Here is an 18,748-nt window from a genome sequence, read left to right as displayed (position 1 = left end):
TGTCTTTCCTTTAAACCTTTTCTTTCAAGGCAAGTGGCTCAAAATTAGATAACATGTAAATAAGGACCAGGATCCAATAAACCAAAAATTTTATTCTCTACTCAGAGATTTCTTATGTGATCATGTGCCAGGAAACTAACTTCTGTCAGCACTCAGTTTCTTTATATGCAATCTAAATTAGATGATGGAGGAGGGAGGAAGAAGCAACTTGGTATTAAATAATTAATCATAATTTCTGTAACTAAATATATATATAGAAACATCAAGTACAGAAAGTAAAAGAACACTACAACACTACTACTGAGTTGAACTGGAACACCAATCCTCATGCCCACTTGCTCTGTGATACTTGGAGAAAAGACAGGATTTGATGCACTCCCATCATAGACAAATTCAGCTCTGCTAAGCCCCAAGGAAATGAAGTTGCAAAACAGAAGGGTGCCTCACACAGCCAGAGACAGTTACTTTTTAAACAGCATAAACTCCCAACTGCAATCCTGAAGGTACTCAACTACAGTAGTAGTAATGCATTGTGCAAAAATTACACTTTAAAGTCAATTTACAGGACTCTAGAAAACATTCAGTATTCACCAGCATCCTAGCTTAAGCCCCTGAGAACAGAAATCACCTAGAAATCTTCATTATGTTTCTACAGCACCTAGGAATAGTAGGCCCTCAACTACTAATTGAAAAAGCTAGAAAACTACAACATTAATCATGAGCTCTGCTTTTAAATGCTTTATTGGGAACCTTCTGTTTGGAAAGAGCCTGCAATTGTGGGACTCTTTATTTTAAAATATGTACTTCAAAACATTATTGTTCAAGGCACTGTAATTTGCATCTACAGATTAGCAGTGCACTTCAGAAAATCCTAACAAAACAACCCACTCCTTTCCAGGCTGCATTTGCCAGCATGGGAAGAGACTGCCACCCTGTGGGCTCCAGCTGAGACACAACTGCAAGCCTGCACACTCAATACAGAATTGTTGAAAATTTTATTTTTATGAAAGTGAGGTTATTTTTAGGATTTTCCCCATCAATATAATAATGTTTCAAATACATAAATTCACTTGTCATTCTGTACTGCACCTGAGAAAGATCAACAATTCATGAAGGCACTGTACATAGAAAGCTTTTGGAATTAAAAGAAAAAAAACAATCTACCAAATCAAGCTTTGACCATGGTTAAGTAGTGCAATCACTCAGTTCACAGGTGAGTTTTGTTCTAAATGCAGCTTGTACCTTCTTGGAAAGGTTTAAACACCTGCATTATGGCAATGCTGAATAGCACATACAGATAGCTTAACACCTCTTGAAGTCCAGAGTTCATTTGTATTTGTAAAATCCTTCTCCAGTCTTTTTACCCAGCTTCTTTTCTTTTACCAGTTTATTCAGGAGTGGGCTGGGTGCAAAAAGAGGATTGTTGGGCTCTAATGAATGCCATCCTGGAAAGGAAGGGAAGTGAATGAATTAGTAACAGTTCTGTTTATATGCAAAGATAATACAGATGTGCACATGCTTAGAAAAATATTCAAAGGTCAGAAAACTGAAGAAGGACTGGAACTTTTTCTAGGCTCTCTGAGACCCTGCAGTAACCTTCATAAAGCCCAGGTCGGTATTGATGATTATGTACAAATCTAACAATTAGTCTTCAGGCTCAGTGTGCTCCAAACACCTTATAATCTCCACCACTTAGAATTTTTAAAAACAATTAAGAAGAACTTTTGAAACATAGTTAAGTATAAGAAAATAAAATAAAGGCTCTGCTGAAAAGAAATTCAAGTGCAAAGAAATTCCAAGCTAAATTTCTACCTGCAAAACATGTAGTTACTTAGAACAATATAACACTACTCTACAGTACTGACTAAAAGCAAGAGAGGCTCCACTGAAAATGCCATTGCCAAAGTGACATTCTGCCTCAGAGAATGTTCAAGCTGCTCATTCAAGAGCACAACAACCATCAACAAGCCATCACCAATGATGTATGTTTTTGTTACTGCATTGACATTCACTTATTAACTGAAGTGACAGGGAGGTGGTTCACTTACATCTTTTGAGATATTTACTGGGTTTCCTATTAAGAATGAAAATATGGTTGGTAGAAAACGGACAGGGAACCTCAACTTTTGGTGTTTTTCATAGAATTCCTCACCTCCAGTACATGTCACTCTTCCTACTGATTCTTTTTAGTTATATAAAGTACAATTAATGCTAATAATACTATTATTTTCCAACAGCACTTCATGAAGTCAGCAAAGCCACCACTGTTCTGTCCCCATGTACAAAGGGGTACAGGCATGCAATACAAATGCTGTACTCACACAGCCTTCTGAGCTGAATTCTAACTCCTTTCTCCTCAACAGTTCAAAGGCTATTACCATAAACATTTAGTTTAAATAATTAAGAGTCACATTTGCATTAGAAGATTTACAATTTAGCTAAGAAGTGGAAAGGCAGAAAAAAAAATCATGCAGTACCATCTATAATGTATTTACTGGTATCCAACCCAACATAGTCCAGCAGTTCAAATGGACCCATGGGATAGCCAGCCCCAAGCTTCATAGCAACATCAATATCTTCCTTTGATGCATCTCCTAGAGAAAAGATTGACAGTTTGATGAACAGAGAAGATTCCGCATCTCCTTGGCACCACCTATAAATAATTAACATGGTGTTATTTCACCCTGGTGCAGCACTTCACAGAAATCTCTGCCACAAAAACTGGAGTCAGCATACACATGCTGGAGCATAAAGTTGAACCTCTCACAAAAACAAAAAAAAGAAAATAAAAGCAAGCCCTGCAGGCCTGCTTTCCATTTTCCTGGTTTTCTGTTGCATTTCAATACACTGCACTACTGATGGAGCCACAGCTACAATGCTGACCCCATCAGAACAATGAAAGGAAGAACTGGTCACTATGAAGAAACAAGAGCTGTTTTAGAGGCAGCAGAACAGGGCAAGTGAGGAAACAACTCAATTTCAGCTTCATGAGATCAGCAGCAGCTTTTGAATGATGCACAGGACAGAGCTACCCTTACATTACAACTGGCAGAACACAAGTGATATCCAGCTGATGGGTAAGGCAGGCATGGAGAGGGGAGCAGGAGCAGCTGAGTAACATGCTTAGCTACAGCACCTATCACCAGAGGATATCTGTTGGGATCAGAGAGGGCAGACAGGAGAGACCTGAAATGACTGTGCAGGTGCAGTTGAATTCATGAATTCCAAACTTATTTAAAAATAAATCAAAATTATCTAAAAATTGTTACTTCTACTGTCTGCACCTATAAAAATACAAATCCTGCACTGCCACATTTAACTTTAACCTTATTCTTTAGCTGAGAATGCATATTTTAGACTGTCATCAAAGCAGATGCACCTCCAGTGCACACCTCCAACTCATACTTTGAGAAAGGCAGACTTTCTCTGCAGATCCTATAAAAAGGATGAAGTTATACAAACCCCAGAGGTACTTGTTAAGTAACCCCCATGCTTGATTTGCACAAGCATCCACGGTGTCCAGCAGCTTGGCAGACACAGCCTGCATAATTTATATGCCTAAGATCAGAGAATCCCAGAAATAAAATTACAAAATCTCTTGTAAAGGTAACAACTTCAGTGACAGTTCTGTACGAACTAATAATTTATATATACATCATTTTACTCTTTAAAGCTGACAATGTTTTTTTTAAGTTGCATTTTATTTCTGAGAAGCTGTGGAGGGTGGCCTTACCTAATTCTAACATAATTTCAGTTCCCCAAATTCAAACACAGCCAAATCCTCAGCTCATTTGCAGTTAATGCAGATATTATTGCAGACTTATTCTCCCAACAGATTTGTCCCACTTTGTCAAATGTGGGACTAGGCCACCTGACAGTTTCATTACAATGCAATAAAAATAGTCAAAGGGCAAACAAGGGCTATATCCCTAGTTCATTCTAGTCTCTCCTAGTATAAAGCAGACTTCCATGGAAACTTAGCTGACTGCTTTTTAGCATTTCCACTAAGGACAGAGCAGTACCACTATACACTAATATTTACAATATGCCCCATTTAAGTCATGGTTAATATACTAAAAGGTATGTTGCTTATGCTAAAGTACACATTTAACAGAATGAGATTTAGTATAAATAACAACTCAAGGATAGCCCAATAAAATGGCATTTCAGTGGTTGGAGTTACCCAGAAAGAGACACAATTTCATTTAATGTAGATGACAATCTGGCTCAAGTGTCTACTTTGAGAATAAGCACAAAGGATACGGCAAAAATTTAACCTGATTCACTGGAACATATGAATTAAAAGACAGCCATCAGCCTTCCCAAGACATCAACTAGCTTTTTAAATAGATTTCATTAGAGGTAAAATGTCACAAATGAACTTTAGCAAGTTTGGATATATAATGTGGGAGAAAACACAAAAAGAAAAAAGATTAAATCAAAATATTCTTTTGCTTAGGCAAAAGCAGTCAGCTTTAACATACAAACTCAGTGACTGTTTTCTTCTGCATATAATTAATAGTTCTGTTGTCTCCTGAAATATACACAATGATACATATCACTTAACAAAGGCACCTCTTTTAAACACACTGAAACACCCAGACACTTTATTTAAAACTGACTTTCTCTAAAAGAATAATGCCCCCCTCGCATTCATGCCTTTGCCTTTCAAGTCACTAAATTTGCTCTTTTCTCCCTTTGAGATGTAATTAGGTACATCTGTTGATGGATAAACAAGTAGTGTTGTTCCTTTTTTTCTTCTTTTTTTGAAATCAAACCATCCCTTCCATGTGCTTTAAAAGAAATTTTTAATATTTAAAGCATATTTGGTGGAATCCTGAAAAATGGAGTGCTTTCATCTGTAAAAAAGCAATGATTTCAAAAACAAAATGTTTCAAATGACACTCTTAGTAGCATGGAGCTACGAGCAGAGCACTTGAAATAAAAGCAATTATAGTCTGTAATTTCATCTTTATCCACTACATTCATTATTGGCTTCTTTTCAAAACAAGCTTCAATGCTTTGAAAAATTCAGTGGCTCTTCGGGGATTCATGATTATTTTTACCTACATATTAATGTAAAAGAGAACAGCAGTGAGACTGGAATTCCTGAAGAACCTATGTTAAAAATCAACACAGAAGAGGAACAGGAAGTTTTATGTGGCAGTAGCTGAGCTCAAATCACTTCTGTGCCAGTTCCATTGTGCGACACTATTACAACACTTACTACTAAACTGGTGGTTTTTTCATAAACCCCATATAAGCGAACTCAGGAGAACTTTATTAATGGTCCCATTAAGGGACTTTCAATCACTTTTACCAATGTCACCTGGGACAGAGAGAGGAAAGCTCCCAAAGAGCTGGCAGGGTATTTTTATAATGGCACTACACTCATCTTGCCACCTCCAAGCCAGAGATGTTTTCCACCCCAGAAATTTCACATGCAAGTACCTTCCAACTCTGCATAACCTGACATTTCAAAGTGAAGGCAAGGCCCTTCCAGCTACACATGTTGGCTCATATTTAACATTTCCTATTCACTTCCAGCCTTTAATGCCTGAAAATTTTGAGAGAATCTCAAGGCTTTTCTGAAGCAATGTAACATTTAGCAGTGTTATATGTCAGCATCCCTTGAAGTCAAAACCCCACCTCTCTCAAAAAGTCGAACAGCTTCCATCATATATGGCACCAAGAGACGGTTTACAATAAACCCTGGAGTATCCTAGGAAAAATAAAAAAGGGATTCTAAGTAAACACTCTTTACCAGAACTACACTCAAATGCTACATGACAAATAAAACAAGTGGATGAAGACACCATATCATTACTTAAGATACTCTCTGAACTGTATTTTTCATCTCATTTATCTGGTCAGTATTAAAGCATAAAACACTGTGAAATTCAAACAAGGAATGGCACATAAATAGTCATCATGACTGAGAACATTAAGAATACTAAAAGCCCAAAGCAATTTATCTTATTTAATATGGCTAGTGTTTTCTCTATCAAGAGTCTAACCTTAAGATTAGGAGAAAAGCAGCTCTTCTCCAGCAGGTTTTTGTGTGTGTCCACTACCAGAAGCACTCCTGACTAAATAGTCTGCTTCTCCCCCACTGCTCACTGGTGATCTGTACTTTTGAAAGTTAGGATCATTTTTTAACAGCAAATATTAACACTAACAATGAAAAGATACCACACATGCTGTCAGAACGTAACAAATGAATACAAAACTTCTTTTGAACAAGCATCAATCCAAATCACAATCAATCAAACACAAGAGAAGGAGTTTTGAAAATATAGTATTATTTTGTATATTACTACTGTTTCAGATGTTTATTATTCATTCCACTTTATCTCAATATTTAATCCAGAGAATCCCAACCAATGTTTCTTCTATAAGCAGGAATTTAAAAAAAAAAAAAAAAAAAAAAAAAAAGTTCAGGCATGAATACTGCATTATTCTCTATCCAAGCTAATTTATAACAATTCATCCTATATTCTACACGTTGCATAGTACTAAACTGTGACAGAAATAGGAGAAAAGTCAACTGAGGCCACAGAACAATTTAGCCAGAATTTAGAGAACATAGCCAGAAACAGAGTCCAGCACCCAGAAGCTGAATTAATTAATCTGGTATCTACCGGATTGCATGCCCCTCTTTTCATGATCAACTGTCTCCTGGGGGCTGTGAAACTCAAAGCAGTAGCTTGCATAAAGCCATCCAGACCACAGCTTAATGGATTCAGAAAAAGTGTGCTTTCGAAGCAGGGTGTTTCTCTAGAGAAAAAACCCAAAGCTGAGAAGAAATTAAGATTAATATGTGTCTAGTTACTGCAGTCATAAGAAAAACTTGCAAAGAGCACACACCATGGAGGATTCAGCCAACTGCCTCACAGTACAAGAGGCAGCAGTTTTGTCTCTGGCATGGCTAAAGATGAGCTCCTGCTTAAGCTCTCCAGTCTATGCTTCTGCAGGGCTTGAAAAAAAGACTCTGTAACAGTAAGCCCTAATATCTGTGAGTTTTGCTGCTCTGGACAAGATGTCTATTGTCATTGGGCCTTGAAGAATTTGTGGTAAATGTGAGTGTTTGTCAAATTTTTTAATTACGAAGATGAACTGGACAAGAAGCAGCCTGGAAATTCTTGAAGTGCTCATACATCTACTAAAACCTACCACCTTGAAATTAACAAAGACAGACGCTCTGAACACTATACTGTCAAAACATACTCACCTTACAACTGACAGGACTCTTTCCTACTGCTTTACTAAAATCCACAAGTGATTCAAAAGTCTTTTGGCTGGTCATTGGAGTCTTGATGACCTGGGTACAGGAAAGGCAGAGAGAGCATAAGCATATTTATGAGCAGAATCTCTCTCATTTCCCCATTACAGCAATGTAATCCAGAACACTCTTCCAGAAACTCACAAAATGTTTGGCAAAAAACAGCTTCAATGGATAGATATGTAACAGGCACAGAACTATTTTACACAGGCTATTTTACACCTAGATACAGCATTTTGCAGTATTGTCCTTCTTTAAGACTCTTTCCCACTCAGCCACTATGGATGGATGGTAAAAGGCAGCATTTTCTGAAAGCACACTTAGAAGATTATAGCATATCAAAACAACTTTAAAAGCTACATAGTCTCTGTTGGGAAACAAAAGGACATCACTCTAGAGAACCATTTGAACAGCTGTCGTTTCTGATATAACAAGTGTTGCATTTAGATGTACTAACAGCTACTCTACCTCACTAGAACCTCCTCTCAGGTAATTTTAGGGAGTGACAAGGTTTGTCTTTGGCTTCCTTTTCTCAAGCTAAACAACTCCAGCTCCCTCAGTTGCTCCTCAAGTGAATTACTCTCTGGGCTCTTCACCAGCTCTGTCTCCTTTCCCTGGACCTGCTCCAGCACCTCAACGTCTTTCTTGTAGTGAAAGGCCCAGAACTGGACACAACATTTGAGGTGTGGCCTCACCAGTGCTGAGTATAGGGGACAGTCACTGCTCTGGTCCTGCTGGACACACTATTCCTGACACAAGGCAGGATACCATTGGCCTTCTTGGCCCCCTGGGCACAGCTGGCTCATGTTCAGCAGCTATCAGCCAGCACTCCCAGATCCTTTTCCTCTGGTCAGACTTCCAGCCCCTCTTTCCCAGCCTGTAGCACTAGAAACAGTGAAACTGACCGACCCATTACAAAAGTGACAAGGCAAGAAGATTCATCTCCTGACATTTTCTATTGATTTTTACACTGGTATCACTAGTGCTACACTGGTAGCACTTCTTATGAAGAAGCCTCCCTGTTTGAAATGATGGCTAAAAACAGCACCTCTGTTGACAGCTCAGTGGAAAATTTAGGAGCCTTGAGACTGAAGGAGTTAGTTACCTCTGTCTCTTAAACCCACCCCTCAACAGAGACAGCAGTACCCTCTATTCACTAGATGCAGCAAATTCCATATCAGAACAGCTGCAAGCTGAGATCTGCTCTGTCAATCCAACTGAAAGCCCACTGCTGACAATTGCATTGCTGGGCTGCAGTTACTGCTACCATGGAACATGATGATAACAGCCCCTGTAAGGTGTGCTCATAAGACACTCACCTCCACAAGCTTCATCATAGGCACAGGGTTGAAGAAATGGAGACCACCAAATCTGTCCTGCCTGGTGGTTGCATTTGCCATCTTTGTGATCGGCAAGGATGAAGTGTTGCTTGCAAATATCGTATGCCTGGAAATAAGAAATATATAGACTGCATAAAGGACAGTAGGAGACTGAGGCACTAAACATAAATAAACATCCATTAGCTAACCATCCAAGAATTCTCAAAAATATCCCTGCAGTTTATCATGGTCCTTTTGCTGAGGTCTAAGCACAACAATGATTAAATAACCACTGCAAAAACCATGCAGCTTTCTGATTCTTGAGGAATTATACTTAATACTTTAAATAGGTGCTAGAAAAAAGGACTGCACAAGTAGAAAATTTTATTTAATCCCCAAACCCATTCTAGATAATTCCTTCAGCAATCCTGGAAACCTAAGGGTATTTTTATTCGTTGTTAAAAGCATTTACACATCTATTGAAACCAAATCACATGCCACATCAAAAATGCACTTTGGAGTCTTACACAAAATTTTCAATCTACTCTGTTTTAAAATTATCTGTGATAGACATGATGAGCAAATCTACCACCAGAGCAAAGATTTGATGGAGGAAGAAAACAGACAAAATTTAAGATCTGCCATACACAGGACACTGCAAAGGATACACAAAACGCCGAGAATTTTAAGACATATGAAGTCCTTTTCCAGACATGAACCAGATTTACAAACTGCAATTTATAATGGTTTGAGCTTTTTGTTTGTTTGGGTTTTTCTTCCCAAAAATATCTCAAAACCTCAACAGCCCTGCTACCACACCAAAAACCTTACAGGAATGGCTTTTTCTTCCAATCATGAAAATCAGAAACTAAATTAGAGATTAAAACCTACCTTTCATTCTGGACTGCATCCTACCATCCCTTCAAAAAGTTATCCTACTGGACTCAGCAAGTGTTTATCTAATTGATATTTTGCTTACATTGTACTACAGTGTTAAAACAGAGCTTTCAGAAAAGTTATGTCCAAGGCATGGGGACAAATCATAGCGGCATTAAAAAAAGCATTTCAAGACAAAAACAACCACTTTGTTTCTCGTTTTTTATTATGCTTTCTTTTCTATTGAAGGAAATAAAAAATCCTGAAAATTCCTGTTTGCTCTTCTTACAAATATTCTTTTATTATCTCCCCAGCATAAAGTGGCCTTACACTGTTCTGAGGTGAGGTACTAAAAGGAGCATTCCACATTTCATAGTTTTGACCTTGAAAGGTCAGTGCATACAAAAGCCACTAACTCTCACCAAAAATTTGCCACTGTATATAAAAATCAAAATATCCACATAAAATAGAAGCACATGGATTTGTGAAATGTAATAACTGTTAGGTTTATATCTGAGTTCACTTAAGAGATTTTACCTCAGTACCCCTTCTGCAGCCTCACACCATAGAAAGCTTTGGAAAAAAGAAAAGCATTGAACTTGCACTTGAATAAGTGCATTTTAGTTATACTTTCTTCTCTGATTTCGGTTGAGTTTAAAATAGAATTTTCCTGCTTCTGTGACTTAGAGTTACACAATCCATGCTTCAGGTGACATCAGAGTTGGGAGGCATTGGGAAGCCAGTAGGAGTGAAGAGAGGTGGCCTTCCCAGCACCAGAGTGCTTTCTCTTGGTGCCATCTAGTGGCTCAGGGAAAGACGTCAAAAGCAGAGCCCAACACAAGAGGAACATTAATAAGTACTTCCAATAAATCAGATTCTTACAGTCCAGCTGCCTTCTTTAACAGTTATATAACACACTCAAGACAGTGAACAGCTGGGAAAACACTGGCCAGGTCCAAGCTGAGTTTCCACATCTAAAGATAAATCCTAGACCAAGGAATATTGATGGGCATTTCCTACAGTCCAGAAAAAAAGGCAGAAAGCAAGTACAGAAAATTTCTTAAAGTGGATACCCAAAAGTTCCTTAGTCATATTCGTTACGATCCTGTTTGGAAAAGTGATGCAGTGTCTACAATAATCCTAGCCTGATCTTTTTCAAAATGGAAATGCAAGACTGACTCCATTCAAGAAAAGGAAAACAAAACCGAAGACTGAGTAGCAATGCTTTGCTCTGCTCCAAAAATGATGACCATATAACACAGTAATAAATACCAAATATGGTGAGTATAATACTGAGAGGAACTCAACATACAATTCTGCCTTCTGCATTTTGCAAAGCTCCAAGAACATAAATTTTTGCAAAGCTCCAAGAACATAAACCAGTATGTTCTCAGGATAATGACACCTAAGAAACAGCATCCACTGTTTCACCTGGACAGTTACCCTGCTGAGGAATACCCTGAGTTTCCAAGGTGCTCTGGGGTTGCCAAATGCTCCTGGCTTATTACATTTGATTTGAACACTTAAGAGAAATTCACTCCCTGTCACAAATACAACTTCTCTCAACTAAATAATAACTCTCCCATCCCCTACATGTATTGATCCACTTTCAGAGGAATTACAGTTATTTTATAAGAAAAGGAGGAGCAATTAAATTAATTGTGCTATGCTTTTTCAATGTAATATTTTAGCTTTTTGCACTTCCCAGATTTTTTATTTTCCTTGGAGATGTTTTCCAAATCGGACATGAACAAGCACATGTTGCAGCTGAGGAAATGCATAAGACATGAAATACAGCACAAAAGAAGAAAAACACAGTTTCACACACCTTGTATTCCCCAGGCAGAATTCATCATCTTGTCAGAACAACTCTAATACATAGCCCCTCACATTTCTACCTGCTATCATCCACCCTGATATTTGAATGAAGCCAAGTTCTCCCTCCACAGCATCCCACAGGTCTCTCCCTATAACCCACACTTCAGAGGGTCACCAAAGCCCAGAGCCCCCCAGGAGCAAAGCTCCTCCTGAGACTCAAAGCTGTCTTTAAACAAATCCTGTCTTTGTTGCCAATTAACCACAAGTCTGCCACCCCTACTGATCTGGCACAACAGTCTATAAAATAGGTTTATAAATTTTGAACTATTCAGTCTTAGAACAGGCTGTAGAATTCTTGTACTGACAGAGAGAGCTTTCCATTCCAGCACAGTGCCATGTGGGATGAGCAAAGCCTACTGCTTCCTTCTAACACATGGAAAAACACTCACTACAGGTTTCTGTCTTTCCCCCCACTAGGCACACTAGCTGCAACTCTATACTGTCACAGTTACAAATTACCTTTTGTATCCAAAGCTAGTATTTTAAACATTTGACTACTAAGTTTCACTATTTGATGGGATTTTTATCTACTTTCTACACCTCCGCCCATTTTCTTTGCCATTCACTTCACTTTCCATTATCCTACACATAAGATATCAATATGTTTACAATAATTTCCAAATATCTTCTTTAAAAGGAAGGCTTCTTGTCTTAGCCATTTTTTCCAAACTCTACAGAATCATCCCTTTTGCAATGGGGAGAAGCATATTTGAACAACTCCCAGTAGCTTTTAACACTGTAATCTTACAGCAGCTATCCTGTAAACAGCTCAGTCTTACAAAAAATAGCCTCAGGTGTTCCAAACACACATATTTTTAAGTGAGGCTCCAAGTTCCCACACCCACATTTCCCTGCTGACTGGTTTTTAGACAGTTTACCATTTAGTACACTCCAATTTGCCCATTAAATACGCAGGCAATCAACGGTCTGTTTGCACAAAATAGGAACAATCCAACCATAACAAGGTACTCTCATAAATGCAGAAGGCACCTACTTACTTTTGGGTGTCAGGGTAATAGCAAGCTACCCTCTGCTCAGTACATGGCTGCTTGTGATAATTTACTGTTTTCAAAATTACCAGGCAATTTTAATTACTGAAAGTATGAAAATTTCCCCAGGCTGAAGTCAACTAATGATAACATCTTTTCTCCCTTGACATGATACTTAAAGCACAGCTTGCCCAGTCTACAGGTTAGACAAGAACACCTCTTAGCCAATACCCCCAGATTAACCTGCAAGCAGTCAAGGTCCTGTGATCCTGATTCATCAATTACAAGGCTCAAATTTCTGAGACTGCATACTCACCTTAACAGCAATTTTGGACTTAGATACAATTCAACAGTAACTTCCAACAGTCATCAAATATAGTTCAGAGACATTTCCAAGAACTTTCAGTAACTGAATGAGTGCCTACTAAAATACTATTTACCCTTTTACACCACACATAATAACCAGCAATGGCTGTTTCACAACTCCTGTGACAATACAAAGTAATGTTAGTTCACTTAAGACATTATTGAGCTGACTGAGACTTCTTAAAACTTGTTTATGTCAGGTGTGCTGGAAACAAATACTTTAGCATCCCAATTCCCTATTTAAGTATGGGAACACAACATTAACAGTAGCCCATGTGTACTGGAACAATTCTACTGTTCTGCATTTGTAGTTGGATTTAGATTTGACTTGCCAAAGTAGATGGGCAATCTTAATGACTAAACACACCTGGAGCAACAAATGAAGCAATGCAACAAGCAAATGAAGCATGAGGATGGTTGTAACACATGCACCTGGCACAACAACTATTCCACACCATGATAGTCGGGAGCTAATCTAAGACAGCAAAACTCATTTATAAATAGAGCAGCTAAGAAAACAGAGAACTAACTGTAAATATAAAAATAGGAAATAAAATAGTCTAAGTTTCAAAATGTAACAGGAAAAATACACATACTCTGGAGCAAACTTATCCAGCGTCTTGAAGAGTTCATTTTTAACTTCCAGGTTCTCCACAATGGCTTCTATCACCAAATCCGTACTGTGGACCACTGATGCTGCATCTGTGCTTGTTGTGAGGTTCTTCAAGGTCTTCTTAATGAACTCAGCACCATCCTAAAACATTTTTAAGCAGCTGTAATGTCTATTTACAGTGATTTAACTTTTACATGAGAATCTCCTTGTGTACGCTGGTGTTTTTGACAACCCCAAAATGCAGGCAGTCTGCCACATTTCCAAATCAATGAGAAAGTTCTAAGTGTGTAGAGTTACAATGCTTTCCACTGACAAAATTTTCCTAGCCAATCAAACCTGTTCTGAAGCAGAGATCTTTAAACTCATTCTTTTAGGAAGACCATTTGCTGTAGTCCAGCCTTCAGCACCAGAGTCTGAGTGATCACCTGGCTGGTCAATCAGTAGTTATAGTTTCAGTGAAAAAGTGGGGGGAAATGTTTTTCACTGGTAAATCTGTTTACATAGTTTGTGAGGGCAGAAGTCAAACAGAAATGCAAGACTTTTAGCCAAGGGTAAAAGGAGATGTAGTACAAATTCAAAAAACTCTACATGGTAGAATATAATATCATACAAAAAGTGCAAGTATTATGTGGACGGTTTCTTTTTGATTACAAGACTCCCCATAATTATGTACGTATGCTCTACTCATCCTGGCACTTTCATACTCCTGCAAACAAGCCCTTCATTTCCTTTGTCTGCTGTATCACTTTCTGGCAACCATCAGTATCAGCACACATTGTATATGTTAATATGTATCAAAAGAATAAATAAATCTGTTGTGGACTTTAGAGAAACAAGCACAGCAACAAGTAACCCTTAGGATACAAAGTTAGACTCATCAGCTGCTCCATAGTGGATTGCTGCAAGTGCAAAATTATACATCCAACATGTGTCACTTGCACTCTTCACTTCCTTTGCAGTAATCCTGTGCCCAAGTGTCAAGAAGGACAAAAACAATAAAAGACTCCTTGTTCACATATTAAGACAATTTTGTTACTATTTGTCTTTGGACAAAATGGGTGCATTCCCAGGTAAGAATTCAAAGACTGCTTGCTTTTAAGTTACAATGAATAATTTGACTCCATTTCACACTTAGCATCTGTTTTAAAAGATTGCCAAGTTGGTTTAAATCTGCGTTGTAAAGCTGAATTATTATTAAGGAAAGAAAATGAAGTAAGACATAATACATCTTTCAACCTCCCTAAATTAAAAAAAAAAAATACACACTGAAAGTCTAGGTTCTTGAGCACACTGGGAAAAAAAGTTTTCTTTTTAAGCAAGTATAATTACACACTCTATAATGCATAACTGCAATGTCATAAGTTGAATATGGCAGTTTTTATTCTTTCAAGTTTTCCTAGAGGAATAAAGAAGAAGGCATCAACCTCAGGCTTATCTGCAAACTTCTTCTTTGTCACTCTCTTCAAACTCTCTTCAATTCCTTTTGTAGACTTTTTAAGGATTTCATCTGATTGGTCAACTAACACCACAGTGTGACCACTGGCTGCTGCAACCTGAAAGGTAAAAGAACACCAAAAATTCAACATCATTGTCACAAAACAACCAACCATATTGATTTGTGTAGACAGGCAATATGCCAAGCATTTAGGCAAAAGTGAGCTAAAAGACATTGAATTAACTGCACTTGACTAGAAAAATCATAAAAGTCTGTATACAGCTGGGGTGATGCTGAAGGGATAAAGGTCTCAAACAGCCTGAGGGAAAAGGATAAAGAAATCTCTCACACCCTCTGCAGAATCTTGTGTCTGAAGGCATCTAAATTCTGTGGCTGTGGCTACAAAACAAATAGCCATCTTGAAAGGAACAGTGTTTTAGCTGAGAGCCTTGGATCTCGTAATGAAAAGGGCTGTGGACACCAAAACTGGAATGCTGGCAGGGTGAGCAGGTGGTACAAGGGCTGGCCAACCCTGTGTCCCCAGGTCACAGCTCTGCTGTCAGGCCATGAGCATGTTCCTGCAACAACAGGAAGGTGACAGGGGAGCTGGGAGCAGCAGTGAACTTTTGCCACTCCAGGATTGCACACAGACAGGAATGGCTGCAAAGTCTCCTTATTATGCCCTTGGTGCAAACATTGGCTCAGCTGCATGCAGCAGCACTGGATTGCCTTTTTGGTTGATATTTAAATTAATTCCAAACATGTAATGTCACTGTCTCACACTGCATCAGCATATTAAAGATCAGCTGCTCATTATCTTCACTCTTACTTTATTTATGTTCCTCTTGTTAGTTAGCAACAACCTATCTTCACTTTCAGAATCCTTGAACTAACAGAATTGTGATTTAGTAGCTGTGCAAAACAGATATTAAAACATGGTTCTACTGATGGTTTTAAAGTCACTAAACTTCAGAGCTCCCCTTCCACAGTCTTTTACTTTGCATTTAACCTTACATCTGATGACTAAAGACTTATGCAAGATCTACTCCGACAAAGCTAGCTGAAACAAAAGCACAGATATCTTCTGAAGAAAAGCATCCAATTTGCCTCACTAACCTAGCAAATAAAGAAATGCCAGATTGTCTCTGGACAGCAGCAGAAGAGCTTTAACAAGGGGTAAGTCTGCAGACAGATAATTCTTTAATCAACTCGGTTTTTTATTTTCACTATGGTCATTCCATAAAAACTCCTTAAACCAGGCTTCTAAAATTTCATCTGCTGCTGATCATTTGTAACAGTGAAGCAAGACTCTTTAATCTTCAGATGAAAAATCATTATCGAGTACATTTTTAAGAGATGCTTCACTGAGGATCCATTTATGACACCATCACTGGTGTCACAGCTGGTGAAAAATCCTAGAAAAATTAATATCTCCCATTTCCCACCATATTTACACGGACAGGGAGAATGCAAATGAGACAAGATCATACCATTTCCATGCAACTCAAACACACACTTGCCTAAACTCTACTATCCAATGATCTTAAGAATGCTATACAAGAAACATGAGTGCTGGGGAGTCAATTAATGCTTTTCGCATACAGAAGTGCTTTTCACAGGGCAAAATCAAAAATTATGGCTTTCAGCCACACCTTTTAGCATGCAAAAGCAAGAGGAGACACAATTTCTCAAGGGTTCAAAAAGGGATGAAAATCACCTTTATTAATAAGGTACAGGGGAGACACCACTCAGTGTTATAATGACCTCTGCTTTGAGATAATTTTGGATTGATATATTGGAGGCAGATGGTCAGCAAAACAATCCTGGGTCTTTTACAGTGGTAGAGGCCTGCAACCCCTGTTACTGTCAAATACCAGACATGTTTCTCTTGACAAGCTGCTCTCTGAAAATGTGCAGTCCAGCAGAACAAGGTCAGCTCACTTACCTGGAAAATTATAAGCTTTGCATAGTGCACATCTTTCTTAAATGAAAGAACAACTTTTTTCCAAGTTTAGCAAAAACAAAACAAAACAAAACAAAACAAAAAAAATGCCTCTTTACTCCTTCTGCTAGAGATTTGCAAGGAATGTAAGAAATCTTTCATTCTGAGCAGCAAACCTATTAACTCATTGAAATAGAGAACTGTTATTCATGAACTCCAGCTCCAGCCCCAATCATTTTCTGCTTGGATGTTTGCCTACTCCTCTTATTCTTTGTGAAGTTTGTCAACTATCCTGGTATCCTGAGCAACAAGTTCTTTCTCTGAATGAACTAAGTGCAGAAACTTTCAATCACTGAAAGGACTCCAATTTCATGTCCCAAAGCTGTCAAGTTAAAGGTGAACTTAAAAGCCAAAGGCCTGAGATTAAACTCTGGGAAAATGAGTACTCCTTAAATATTAACCACTTCATAATTCTGAAGATGACTGACAGCTAAATCCTCATTTTAGCTGCCACCTTCTACTGGTAAAGTGTCTAAAATGTTACTTGATCTGCTCCCTTGCCAAGTTAGAAGAATCTTCTTCCCAAACAACATTTTCCACATATCATTTTCCCACTGTCTGTTTACAGTTAGTCCACGCATTGTCTTAAGAATCACGTTAAGCCATTTAAACCATCAGCCTTTGGTGGTTCTGGCCAGCCGTGTGATCAGCAGAAGAGTGGAAGTTGAGCAAGCCGAGAGCTTTGTACACTTTGTACCCCGCCCCGGCAGCGCCGAGCCCGAGCCCGCCGCGCTCTGCCAGCGGCCGGGACACAGCGCAGCCACCGCCCCCCGAACAAACAGCCCGGACAGGCAAGCGCGAAGGAGTCTGACCACGGACTGTAACACATCGCGCTAGGAGCCTTGTTTTGCTCTGTTTCGGGTTTTACTAATGCTGGTCGCCAGCCCCTTCCCGCCCGGGCCCAGCCCGGAGCGCAGGGACGGGAAAGGCCCGCGCCGGGCCCGCCCGCCATGGCGCCGCCGCCCCCCCGCCCCGCGCTCACCTGGGCGATGCCGGCGCCCATCAGGCCGCCGCCGATGATCGTGACATGCTTGATGATCAGCTTCTTGGCGGCCGCCGTGGCGGCGTCGGAGGAGGCGGCGCGAACGAAGTGGCGGGTGGCGAAAGCCATGGCGAAGGCACGGAGCGAGCGGCGCGGCCGGGACGGGCGGGGCCGGGGCAGGCGGGGCCGGGCCGCGCTCCGCCCCGGGGGAAGGGGCAGGTTCCGGGCCCCGGTCCCAGCCGCCCGCCGGCGGGAGGCGCCTTGGGTCTTTCACCTTCACCTCACATTCCTCAGGAGCCAGCAGCGAGGCCAAGGTCAGCCCTTGGCTGGCGCTGGGCCGGCCGGGGCTGCGCTGATGCCCGCCCTTTGCGCAGAGGTCGCCGCGCTGCCCTCAGCGCCACCTTCCCGCTGCCGCTGCTCACAGGATCGCAGGATCAATGGGGTTCGAAAGACCGCCGGGACCATCGAGTCCAACCCGTGACCAAACAACACTATGTCAACTGGACCATGGCGCCAGGTGGCCACATCATCCAGTCTTTCCTTAAACACCTTCAGGGACGGTGAGTCCAGCACCTCCCCGGGCAGCCCATTCCAATGTCAAATCACCCTCTCTGTGAAGGGATCAACCTAAACCTCTCTCTCAGCTTAAGACTGTGTTCTCTCATCCTGTCCCTGGTTGGGTGAGAGAAGAGGCCGACCCCCACCTGCCTACACCCACCTTTCAGAGTGATAAGGTCACTCTGAGCCTCCTTTTCTGCAGGCTAAACACCCCCAGCTCCCTCAGTCACTCCTCACAGGACTTCTGCTCCAAACCCTTCCCCAGCCCCACTGCCCTTCTGTGGACACGCTGTAGCCCCTCAGTGTTCCTCCTGTTCACATCACTGTGAACAAACCAAACTCTCTCTCCACAACAAATGTTTCCTGACTAGAAGGGGACTTTCATATAATAACAAATATAATGAAACAACAACAAAAATTCTTCCATTATAAACACTAAATGAACACA

General features: G+C 40.0%; 1 protein-coding gene across 1 annotated transcript; it reads right to left on the bottom strand.

Moving 5' to 3' along the window:
- Positions 1-723: 723 nt before the first annotated feature.
- On the bottom strand, positions 724-17,965 carry HADH (hydroxyacyl-CoA dehydrogenase). Its single transcript, XM_056489399.1, has 8 exons — positions 17,743-17,965; positions 14,748-14,876; positions 13,307-13,464; positions 8,602-8,728; positions 7,232-7,321; positions 5,650-5,722; positions 2,478-2,594; positions 724-1,445 (listed from the first exon to the last, which is right to left on the bottom strand). Exons 1-8 carry the CDS (start codon positions 17,869-17,871, stop codon positions 1,327-1,329), a joined length of 942 nt encoding a protein of 313 aa, XP_056345374.1. The 5' UTR covers positions 17,872-17,965; the 3' UTR covers positions 724-1,326.
- Positions 17,966-18,748: the final 783 nt, after the last annotated feature.

The sequence above is a fragment of the Oenanthe melanoleuca genome, chromosome 4 (assembly GCF_029582105.1).
Source record: "Oenanthe melanoleuca isolate GR-GAL-2019-014 chromosome 4, OMel1.0, whole genome shotgun sequence".
Lineage (NCBI taxonomy): Eukaryota > Metazoa > Chordata > Aves > Passeriformes > Muscicapidae > Oenanthe > Oenanthe melanoleuca.
The sequence above is the reverse complement of the archived record's forward strand: the minus strand, read 5'-3'. Positions and strand labels throughout refer to the sequence as shown.